The sequence below is a fragment of the Erinaceus europaeus genome, chromosome 3, assembly GCF_950295315.1.
Source record: "Erinaceus europaeus chromosome 3, mEriEur2.1, whole genome shotgun sequence".
Lineage (NCBI taxonomy): Eukaryota > Metazoa > Chordata > Mammalia > Eulipotyphla > Erinaceidae > Erinaceus > Erinaceus europaeus.
This window is the reverse complement of record NC_080164.1, coordinates 127553353-127565845: the sequence shown is the minus strand read 5'-3', so window position 1 is coordinate 127565845 and position 12493 is coordinate 127553353. Positions and strand designations below refer to the sequence as shown.

Here is a 12493-nt window from a genome sequence, read left to right as displayed (position 1 = left end):
TACAATGTGCAAGGATCCAGGTTCAAGCCCCTGATCCCCACCTGCAGGGGGGAAGCTTCATGAATGGAGAAGTAAAGCTGCAGGTGTCTGTCTCTCCCCCTCTCTAGTTCCCCCGCCCCTCTCAATTTCTTTCTGTCTCTATATGATAATAAATAAAATAAATCAATTTTTTTAAAGTATTTTATTTATGTATGAGAAAGATAGGAGGATAGAGAAAGAACCAGACATCACTCTGGCACATGTGCTGCTGGGTAATCGGACTCAGGACCTCATGCTTGAAATTCAAAGCTTTATCATGGCTCCACCTCCTGGACCACTAAATTAAAATTTTAATAAGAAGTAATTTTTATCAATCATGGAACAGATAAACTAATGGAGCAAAAGTTCAATGGATGACAATTTTAGTTACCACTACAATTTTTAATCCTGGGCCACAAGTAATCAAATATGGCAGCTAATGACAATCAGAAGGGGGGAGGCAGTGGCTAAAGCAGGTGAAAGGCTTTAGCTGCGTGGCAATAGATGGAAAATGAGCACTTGATGGCAAATATAATACATGGTGTTATTTATTTACAAGGTTACACATCTGAAACTCATATAATGCTATAAACCAATAAATCTTCCAGGGTATTTATTTGTTAGTTTACTGTCACCCACCAGGGTTATCACTGGGGAATCTGTGCCTGGACAATGAACCCACCACTCCCAGGTTGTTGTTTTTTTCTCCCCACCCCCTGCACCTTTATCTGGTCCCTTCTTCTTCTCCCCTCCCCCCATTTTATAGATAGAGAAATTGAGAGGGAAGGGGGCCGGGCAGTAGTGCACTGGGTTAAGCACACATAGTGTGAAGCACAAGGACCCATACAAGGATCCCGGTTTGAGTCCCCGGCTCCCCACCTGTAAAGGGGTGGGGTGGTCACTTCACAAATGGTGAAGCAGGTCTGCAGGTGTCTGTCTTTCTCTCCCCGTCTCTGTCTTCCCCTCCTCTCTCAATTTCTCTCTGTCCCATTCATCAACAACAATGGAAAAAAGATGGCCTCCAGGTACAGTGGGTTCACAGTCCCCACTGAGCCCCAGCGATAACCTTGGAGGCAAAAAAAAGAGGGGGGAGGGATATAGACAGAAGAGAAAGAAAGACCCCTGCAGCACTATTTCATTGCTCATAAAGGTCCTCCCTGCAGTTGGAGGCCAGGGGCTTAAACCCAGGTCCTTAAAGCTTGGTAATATATGTGCTCTACCAGGTGTGCCTCCACCCAGACCCCTTTCACATTTTTTTAATTGGCCATCAAAAACTACCAGGGCATTGTTTTCCTAGGACAGATTATACAGAGGTTTAAAATAAATTTACAAATATCTACATGTAAATTAAAAATTTTACTTACCGGAATATGCTTAACTTCACTCACATTTGAAGATATCTAGGTCCAAAGAGAAATGTGTTATACCACGAAGGAAGGAAGGAAGGAAGGAAGGAAGGAAGGAAGGAAGGAAGGAAGGAAGGAAGGAGATTCCATTAAGCTGATCTATATATGTTTTCATTTGAAGTTATCCATCCCCCCCTCCCTGCACTCCTCTCCCTAGACAATATTCAAAGTCATTCATTGATTACAAACATAAAGAAATTTTATCTATACCAAAGGAAGCAAAGCATACCAATATGAGATGAAGTCAACATGCCTAGGAAATATTCTTGAATTCTTATTCTCACCTCTCACTAATGCTTACACATTTGTTCTCAGGTCCCTTCACTCCTTTTTTAAAAAAATTTTATTTATTTATTTCCTTTTGTTACCCTTGTTTTATTGTTGTAGTTTTTATTGTTGTTGGACAGGACAGAAAGAAATGTAGAGAGGAGGGAAAGACAGAGAGGGGGAGAGAAAGACAGACACTTACAGACCTGCTTCACTGCCTGTGAAGCGACTCCCCTGCAGGTGGGGAGCCAGGGGCTCGAACTGGGATCCTTAACGCCAGTTGTTGCGCTTTGCGCCACGTGCGCTTAACCCACTGCGCTACCGACCGACTCCCTGGTCCCTTCACTCTTCCCCCCCCCCCTCCAGGGTTATTGTTGGGCTCGGTGCCTGCACCATGAATCCACCGCTTCTGGAGGCCATTTCCCCCCCCTTTTTGTTGCCCTTGTTGCTGTAGCCTCGTTGTGGTTATTATTATTGCCATTGTTGATGTTGTTCATTGTTGAATAGGACAGAGAGAAATGGAGAGAGATGGGGAAGACAGAGACGGGGAGAGAAAGACAGACACCTGCAGACCTGCTTCACCGCCTATGAAGCGACTCCCCTGCATGTAGGGAGCAGGGGGCTCGAACCGGGATCCTTATGCTGAGCCCTACACTTTGTGCCACATGCGCCTAACCTGGTCCCTTCACTCTTAAGAACTTCACAGGGGGTCGGGCATAACGCAGCGGGTTAAGCACACGTGTCGCAAAGCCAAGGACCAGTGTAAGGATCTCGGTTCCAGCACCCCTGCAGGGAGGTCACTTCACTAGTGGTGAAGCAGATATGCAGGTGTCTATCTTTCTCTCCCCCTCTCTGTCTTCCCCTCCTCTCTCTATTTCTCTCTGTCCTATCCAACAACATCAATAACAACTATAATAACCACGACAACAATAAAACAACCAGGGCAACAAAAGGGGAAAAAAATAGCCTCCAGGAGCAGTGGATTCATAGTGTAGGCACTGAGCCCCAGCAATAACCCTGGAGTAAAAAAAAAAAAAAAAAAAAGTCAAGAGATCTAAACTTCCAAGAGCAATTATTTAAAATACCCTGCTCTCTTAAGTTCTATTCATCTTAATTTGCCTTCAGAACTAGGCAGGAAAACTGATACAAGGATTGAGGAATCAGAAAAATAATAAGTACCACCTTAACTTTTGTTTTTAAAGTGTCAGGTATTGTTTTAAGTGCCAGGTAACAGCTAAGTATCAGGTATCATCTTCATGGGGCTATGGAGTAGTGTTACTGTTATTCCTAAATTATAGTTGAGGACCAAAAAGTCTTACACAAAGTCCTAACTGAAGAGTGGTAAAATGGGGATTCAGGCATAAAGTCTGCCCTGTAAGCCCTATACAGCCCTGTATCCCGAGCATGTACAGAATAACGGTAGGTTGACAGATGCCATTTTTTCAGATCAAAAACTCAGCTGACAAGTCAAAAGAATTTAATTCCAATTCTGCTTGGTCAATGAAATGGTTGTCTTTATGATCAACTGACACATTTTAAAGAATGTATCCACATTCTTAAATCCCATGTGAAAAATGTAGTCTAGAGACAGAGACAATTTGATGAAATTAAAGTCATTATTTCTTCTTTGGGACAGAATATCAAATAGTACAGACATAAGAAGAAATAAAACCTAAGCAAATGGCATTTCATTCTATATCCAAGTCATTAGAATTCTTTCAGTTCTACCTGTAAAATATGCAGAATCTGATCACATTTTACCACTTCCTCCCTAGACCACTCTTTTTCATGACTATTGACGAGACCATCTAAAAGATCTACCTACTTCCAGGCTAGTCCCCTGACTCACAGGCCCATGCAGCAGCCAAAGCGATACTTTCACAGGATCTTGGCACAGTTCTGCTCAAAAGTCTCCAACAGCTTCCATCTGCCTCACCGTAAAACGCAAAGTCTTCATCATGACTCCCTGGCTACCTGCTAGGCCTCATCTCCATCTTCTTCCTCCCTCATTCACTCGGCTCTAGCCACACTCACTTTCATGCCATCTCTTGAACATGTAAAAACCCATCAACTTCAGTGCTTTTTCCCATGTGCTGATCCCACTATCTGCTATGCCCCTTCCCCTTTACTCTGGTGTCTATGGACCTGGCTCCCTCGCTTCTTCCAGGTTAGAATCATATTTCTCTGTATGTAAGGCTGTCCCCAATCACTTTTACAAATATTTAGTCAGACAGCTATTTGATAGGATAGAGACAAGTTGAAAGGGAAAGAGAAATATAAAACAAGAGAGAGAGGGAGTCGGGCTGTAGCGCAGCGGGTTAAGCGCAGGTGGCACAAAGCACAAGGACCAGCATAAAGATCCCAGTTCGAACCCCGGCTCCCCACCTGCAGGGGAGTAGCTTCACAGGCGGTGAAGCAGGTCTGCAGGTGTCTATCTTTCGCTCCTCCTCTCTGTCTTCCCTTCCTCTCTCCATTTCTCTCTGTCCTATCCAACAACGACGACAACAACTATAATAACTACAATAATAAAACAACAAGGGCAACAAAAGGGGATAAATAAATAAAATAAATATTAAAAAAGAGAGAGAGAGAGAGAGAAACCTGCAGACCTACTCCAGTTAGTGAAGCTTCCCCTCTGCAGGCAGAGACTGGGGGCTTGAGGCTAGATCCTTGTATACAGTAATGTGTGCACTCAATCAGACGTGCCACCATCCAGCCTGTGTCCCTCCCTTCCCGAGTTACTTTCCAGCCCTTTACATGGCTTTACTCTCTAGACAGTACTCACCACCACCTGCCACATGTGCAGGGCCTCTGTGCCTATGCTAGAACATGAGCTTCAGGAGAGCAGGGATTCTGCCTGTTGTGTTCATGATTGTAGCCTCAGTGCCCAGAACACAGTAGGTGTACAATCATAGGTACTAAACAATTGGATGAGTAAAGGAAACAGGAAGGTAGCAAGCCCTCATTAAAAACATTCTGAACTAGTAATTTTAGGTCATCAGTAATCATCCCCATACTCACAAGTCCTGTATTTCCTTCAAAAACACAAGAGTTCTTCCTTGAAATGCACTCGGGACAGCATTTCCCATCTAAATGGATTAACTCTTCCCTCTGTGGAAGCAAAGGTTACAGTGGCACATGTCAGGTTAGCATCTCGAGGTGGCTATCAGAAATTGCTAAGCAGCTGGGTTCCCTGCACCCCTTTGTGCTGGCTCATAACAATACTCCATCTTCCCCCTGTGCCTCTTCCCAGGAAAAGTCCAGGCAGCATAACTCATTCCTGCAAGTGCTTTTTCCTTCCACTCTTGGTCATTCCCATGTGTTGACAGGCCCAGTTAATTCCTCTGCTCACAACTAGAAGAAGCTCAAATGGAAGAGAAGGACAGCCAACATTAAAGTGAAATGTCTTGGACTACGAGTTCCAGAAAAGGATCAGGCTATCTTGATTATCCAAGGTTTTGACTTTTGATTTGGCTTCATTAATGGTGTTCAAATTGAACCAACATTTCTCTCTGAAAACAAAATCATATATATATCCCTTTCTCCACAGGCATAAATTGAACAAAAGAAACCCAAATCCTATCCAAAATTCTGGAATCTATCTGACTTATAGCATCACTATTCCAAAATTGGAATAGAAGGAATGCCACATTAGAAAGGTAAATGTCTACCTTTTCTAATGTGCAATGTTAAGGAAGGAAAGAAAATATATGCTTTATGCTTTATGCTTTTAAAAGAACCACAAACATACATATTATTATTTTAACTTCTTAATGTCAATATTATCCATTTTTAAAATTTTGATTACAAAGTAGCAAATGCTTACTCTGATAAATTAAATAATTCCAAATTCTATTCAACTGCAGTCCTGCTTCCCATAGAAATGTTCTGAAATATATACACCCTATTTACAATTCCTCATAGGCATACATTAACCTACCTACAGGTAAAAACACTTTCTCAAGATATATCTACTTTCTGAAGAACAGAGCTATTTCTTTAAATTAAGATACTGACTTCAGGATCTATATTGCATTTAAAATAGAAAAACCACATCAGGTAAAAACTAAATAATGTAAAATTGCAAAAGAAAAAAAAACAGGATTGTCAAGATTTTTTTGTTTTAAAACTCTGTACACTAAAGGAAAACAAAATAAAATCAATACTTGTCTTGGAATTGTAGTCGTATAGACAGAGTTTAAAGTCTCTTTTCTACTTTTATTTGATTCTTCAGTTTTCCAAAACAAATGAATATGGGCACTGTTAATGAAGGAAAGAAAATATAGGCTTAAAAACAGCCACAAACACACATAAATAGTGGCAACTGTTTACAGTATATAACTTATTGCTTCCAAAACAAAAGGGAGGTACTTCTATCACTGTACATCAAAATGCAGTGTCCGGAGTTGGGCCGTAGCACAGTGGGTTAAGCACATGTGGCGTGAAGCACCAAGGACTGGCATACGCATCCCGGTTCAAGCCCCCGGCTCCCCACCTGCAGGAGAGTCGCTGCATAGGCGGTAAAGCAGGTCTGCAGGTGTCTATCTTTCCCTCCCCTTCTGTCTTCCCCTCCTCTCTCCATTTCTCTGTTTTATCTAACAATGACAATAAATAACTATAATAATAACAATAACTATAACAACAACAAAAAAAGGACAACAAAAGGGAAAATAAATGTTTAAAAAAAAGTGCAATGTCAATCAGAGGCCAGCAGAGAGTAGCTGGTGCTGTAAAGAGAAGGCATATTTACATATAAATTGTTTTGCAGAAATGTGACAAATCAGCTAGTAGTAAAGACATAACACAAAAACACAGTGAAATCTGCTTACAAAGCACATAACGGGGTTTATTTACATGTAGTCTATGTTGCTTAAACACAATGTTTTGAAAGAAGATCGAGTATGTCTATTTGTATTAAAGACAAAATTCATGAGACATTCCTGAGTGTCTTACCAATACAGACAAAACTGAAAACTAGAGCCTGTGTCACTCTGATAAGGCCAAGAAGGTGGCAATTGTGAGTTCCCAAATGCAACTTAACAATTGTGAATTAACAGCAGGCTCTGCTCCTTAGGAACAAGGATTCAGTTTGGGTGAGGTCAGAAGTTATCAATAGACTTGCTATTTATAGAAGAAGTCAGGAGGCCCCTAACTGTGTCAGCTCACTGCGGTGGGGAGCTTGCTCCAATTAGCATTTGACTTTTGCTTTGAGAAAAACTGCTTCATGAGAATGGGAAAGCTACCTTGGGAGGGGGTGGGTTATGGGGATTGGGTGTTGGGAATTGTGTGGAGTTGTACCCCCCCTACCTTATGCTTTTGTTCACTAATCCTTTCTTAAATAAAAAATTAAAAAAAAAAAAAACTGCTTCATGAAACAAAACTAATTCTTCTTTTCTCTTTAAGAGGATTCTGCTGCATAGGCCAGATGGCATTGGCTAACCCCTCTCCACTAAATCCACATCCATCCACCTGATCAAAGGCCACGTGATTCTGCCAACCTTCCCACCAGAAAATGAAATCCACTCAGAAGAAGGTAAAAGCCCTTCACTTGTATGGCATATCTTCAGTGCATTGTGCTGTGAGTCCCAATGCCTTACCACCACACACAAACATACATATATGATTTTCTGTCACTTTGTGAATATGAGATTCTTTTTAAAAAAATGGTATAAATTGAGAGACAAAACTAGTATAGCTACAGGCCCTTTGAAATATAACTAAAATGTGTCTACTAGCTATCTACAAAATGGAGGACCCCCCAAACTCTTCATCTGCACTATTCCAGCCTTTAGGTCCATGACTGGTCAACAATTTGTTTGGCTTTGTATGGTAACTGTATTGTCAATCATGAGGTTCCAGATGCTAGCATGATGCCGACCAGACTTCCCTGGACAGACAACCCTGCCAATGTGTCCTGGAGCTCAGCTTCCCCAGAGCCCTTCCCCACTAGGGAAAGAGAGAGGCAGGCTGGGAGTATGGATCGACCAGTCAACACCCATGTTCAGCAGGGAAGCAATAACAGGAGCCAGACCTTCAACCTTCTGCAACCCACAATGACCTTGGGTCCATACTCCCAGAGGGTTAAAGAATAGGAAAGTTATCAGGGGAGGGGATGAGATATGGAAATCTGGAGGTGAGAACTGTGTGGAATTGTACCCCTCTTATCCTATGGTCTTGTTAATGTCTCCTTTTTTAAATAAATAATTTTTTTTTAAAAACAGTAATATGACTTTTTCATCTAAATTCATGTTCACAGATAACACAAGATAAAGAAAAATGGAAATCATATTGTGCCAGTCTGTTGGTTTATTTGAATTATGATGCATTTTTGTCTCAGTGTCTAGGGACGTGGTTGATATATCCAAGAAAAGGGTTGTGCCACTTCCTCCTTCATTTTAACAAAGAAAACGGATATATGGGAGGTCAGGTGATAGCATACCTAGTTAAGTGCATATATTATCATGTGCAAGCACCTGGGTTCATGTACAAGTGTTGGTCTATTTACATAATCATTATTTTGTCTGAGACCCGCCCTATCTGCAGGGCCCTGGTTTAATCCCCACTGGTTTGCACTCTCTTTTCGCTCTGCCCCCTCTCCTAGTCACATCCTGTTTTCCACCCTACCCCTTCCTTCCTAGAAACTATAAATGCAGATTCTTTTCTCAATAAACACTGCATTGCTTCCCAGCTCAGCCATGAGTCCCTGGTCGTCTGTCTCCTGCCTGCGAAGCTAGCCCGACATCTGGCGCCTGAACAGGGACCGGCATACAAGCACCCAGGTTCAGGTTCAAGCCCCAGCTCCCAACTTGCAGGGGAGAAGCTTCATGAGTAGTGAAGCAGCTTTGCAGGTGTCTATCTTTCTCTCTCCCACTCTATCTCTTCTGCCCTCTCAATTTCTTTCTGTCATACCAAGTATAAGAAAAGAAAGGGAAAAAGAAAAAACAAATGGCTACCAGGAGCGGTGGACCTGTAGCGCTGGCACCAAGCCCCAGCGATAACCACGGTGGCAATAAAAATTAAAAAGAAAGCTGATGTGCTTGTTTGGATTTTTATTTATTTGATTTAATTAACAGGACAGAATTTGAGAGAGAAGGGGGAAAGAGAGAGAGAGAGAGAGAGCTAGGCAGGCATACAGAAAGACACTGACAGCACTGCTTCACTGCTTGTAAAGCTTTCCCCCTGCAGGTGGGGACCGGGATGCATATGATAACACATGCACTTATGTTGGTATGCTTCTAATTCTGCTTCTAAAACCCCTTCTGTTTCATTGGTTTAATCTCCCCTGCTTAACACTGTATTCTATTTACATAACCACTGTTAACTAAGCACTACCCTGCCTGCAGGGCATTGGTTTAATCCCCACTGGTTCACCATGTCTTTTTGCTCCGCCCCCTCTCGTAGTCACCCTGATTTTCACCAGTCTCTTTTTGCTCCACCCTCTCTACGTCACATCCTGTTTCCACCCTACTTGGCGAGTATATATAAGGACAGGATTGTGATTAGAGATAGCTTAGCTTAGATTGCACTGTGTTCCACATGAATAAAGACTGAAATGCGTACCACTCAACCGTGAGTCCCTGGTTATCTCTGTCTCCTGCCCACGAAGCCAGCCCAGCACACTTAACCAAGTGCACCACCACCCAGCCCTTGCTTTCCTGATTTTAATGCTATTCATAACACTGCCATGAAAAGCCAATGTGATCACAATTACATAGTGAAACTGAACAGCACTGCATCTTCTTCCAGAAGTATACTTTTCTGCACTTTTGAGGATGTACATACACTTGGGCTTAGCCCATACTTGAAAGCCAAGCCTAGAAATTAAATAAGCTTGATATTTTAGAAAAGGCAGGAAGTGGGTCCGAATAGAATGAAAATACCAGTAGAACACATTCACTTTCCCTTGGCAGATACTGACATTATCTCTGGTACTCCTAATGCTTTTAACTCCTATTCCCATAATCACTTCTTTTACACAAACTGACTGCCTCAAAAGCCTGGAAATTCTTGCTCATCTTTTTATCTTGAAGCTAAGCAGAAGTCGGGAAATGAGTGCCTCCAGTCTTTCTCAAGGTCACTAGCCAGAGCTCTGCACAGAAGCATGGCAGGAAATGAAGGTGGAAAGATTATTATTACTTTTTGTGTAAGATCTGATTGTGGCTAAGATTTCATTGTTTATAGTGTCTCCAATTTAAAACTCAGTGTCTCAAACAAAATTTGGGGAAATGGAGGTTAGTTGGAAAAAAGCATTTAGTTGACTGGAGATCTGGATGTACAGGCATCAGAAGCCATCTGCTGTGAGTAGGTGAAGTGGGTGGGGAGGGGCAGGGGAAAGGACTGAGAGGGTGCAGAGGGGTGATGAGAGGAAGCTCAGGGCCTTCTCCACTGGCTGAGCAGCAGTTGTTCCCCAGTTTTTCTAAGAAAACAAAGGCCTAGATTAAATAACAACAGGCAGGTGTCAGATCAGCAAGTATTTGGGAAAACATGAAGATCTAGGAATAATGGGGAGAGGGGAGACAGCATAATGATTACACAAAGACTTTCATGCCTGAGGCAGGAAAGTCCTAGGTTTAATCTCTAGCACTACCATAAACCAGAGCTGAAAAGTGCTTTTGGTGTGTTTCTCTCCTTCTCTCTCTCTCTGTTGTCTTCCTCTCTGTACCTCTCTCCAACATTAAATTTAAACAAATAAAATATATTTTATAGGAGATTTGGATTAAGGGACCAGAGTGGTGTTGTACCAGGTTAAGCACACATAGTATGAAGCACAAGGATGCTGATTTGAGCCCCCGGCTCCCCACTTGCAGAGGGGTCGCTTCACAGGTAGTAAAGCAAGTATACAGGTGTCTATTTTTCTATCTCCCTTTCTATCTTCCCCTCCCCTATCAACTCTTCTCTGTCCTCTGTCTTTCAAAAAAAAAAAAAAAAAGCCACAGGAGCAGTGGATTCACAGTGGAGGCACTGAGCCCCAGCAATAACCTTGGAGGGAAAAAGAAAAGAAAGAAAAAAAAAAGATTTCGATTAATGGGCTAAAGTATTTCTAGTGAATATGACTTTGTTCATATTTGACTGAAAAAGACTCACCCAACTAGGATCACCTCTTTCAACATCTTTTATAAACCCCAGGATGCTGAACAAATTAAAACACTGGACAATCAGCCAGCATCATCTGGACAAAGCGCCAAGGCCAGGAAGCCCAGCCTCAGCCTGAGAAGAAGGAAGAAAAAGGCCCAGGCTTGATTTTTTTTCTCTTCTTCATCCAACCATTCTCATTTTCGGATACAAAGAAAGAAAAGAAATCAAAAGGCACATGGGGAGGAGGGAATGGACAAATCTACAAGACCCTCTTTACCTAAATACTGTTTCAGGTCTGCCAAAACTTAGAAGTAGGAGGTAAGGTGAAAAAGAATACTGTCACTGACAGTTTTGTTTGAAAGGTTGTTCTTCCTTAGGCTCAGTGTCTAGCAAAGCTAAAACGTGGGAGAGAAGAACTAGAAAGGAAACCGCCTTTACAGATACTTGGTGTTTCAGCTCTTCAGAGTTTCCCTCAGAGGCGCAAGTCCACAGCCCAGAGGGAAGCTGGTGGGGCGGATGGGTGCGGTGAGGGAAAAGGAGACAACTTTAAAAGCAATTTGTTTTGCAGTGGGTCAAATAATTGAGTTCAAAGAAGGGAAAAAAGCAATTTCCCTACATTATTCATCTACAGTTCATACAGAGGCTGCTTTGTTAGATGCTTTCACAATTCTTCTAGAATTCTGCAGATGGCAGGCATCAAGGTCAACAGAGTTAGTTATTTATGAGACTACACTCCCTCTCTTTCTGAAACAAAGCCAAAACAACAAACAAACAAACAGAAAACCATTTCCTTCCTGGTTGCGGACTCCTCTGTATTGAACATAGCCAGCACAGAAACAGAAGCTGGGCCTCAGAGCACCCGAGGACCCCTGTATCCCGCCACAGTGAGCTGGGCAACCCCTAGTGGTGAGGTCCAGTTGCACTGGCTGATGTGCCAATGCCCCACACTAAGTCCTCCCCTTTCAGGTCACTGGTTCAGACCTTCCTGTCTGATCAGATGAACCAGAAGCTAAAAGCTCTGGAGGGCTGTTCCCAGCCAGTATGAAAAATGAGAGACATTTACTTTATATGGTGGAATCCTTGTGCTTTTGAAGCAGCCAAGTCCAACTGGCCATCCCCCTTGTTGCTAAGAAGGAAGGGCAGGGAACACCTCTCCCATCCCTCCCCCCAACACAGGGATGCCACTGTCCAAGCAAACACACCTTCTGCTCTTACCTGGGCACACTGGACTCTGGCACACTCTGCCATCTGGCAGGTGACTTGGCCACGGTCACAGAAGCAGAACTCACAGGCTGAGCCCTGCCACATTTCATCCTGGTGCCTTATAACGCCATCATGGGAGCAGCTTCCCACAGAAGACACACATTGCTCACAGCACTCCCCAGCTTTTCGGGCCCTCCGCTGACCCTAAGGAAACAGAGAACAGTGGTGGAGAGTGCTCAGGAGCATGGGGAGTCAGGGAACCAGGGTGGCAGAGGACCCAAACCCAGTCACTGTGCACTGGCCCCTGTCCCCCACCTAACTCCACTGGGGCTCTTCCCCTCCACCTCAGACCTCTCTCCTAGGAAGCTGAGCTTTCACATCTTCATCTAATATTCTGAACATCATAAAATGCTTGGTTCTTTCCAAGGACACCCTAGACTTAGACATTTAAGGTATGTATTTCTTTTTTTTTCACTTATTTATTTATTTTCTTTTTTTTTATTGTTGTTGTAGTACTGTTACTG

General features: G+C 42.8%; 1 protein-coding gene across 4 annotated transcripts in view; it reads right to left on the bottom strand.

Annotated features, from left to right (window-relative positions):
* FRAS1 (Fraser extracellular matrix complex subunit 1) overlaps window positions 1-12493 on the bottom strand; it is a 532387-nt gene that overhangs the window by 284234 nt on the left and 235660 nt on the right. For 3 of the 4 annotated variants that reach the window (XM_060187916.1, XM_060187915.1, XM_016186757.2), the window contains 3 exons: window positions 11982-12173; window positions 4713-4802; window positions 1383-1418 (listed from right to left, as the gene is read on the bottom strand). In XM_060187916.1, the coding sequence (XP_060043899.1) occupies window positions 1383-1418; window positions 4713-4802; window positions 11982-12173 (318 nt within the window). The remainder of the gene's footprint in view (window positions 1-1382; window positions 1419-4712; window positions 4803-11981; window positions 12174-12493) is intronic. The other variant, XM_060187917.1, reaches the window with a different exon arrangement.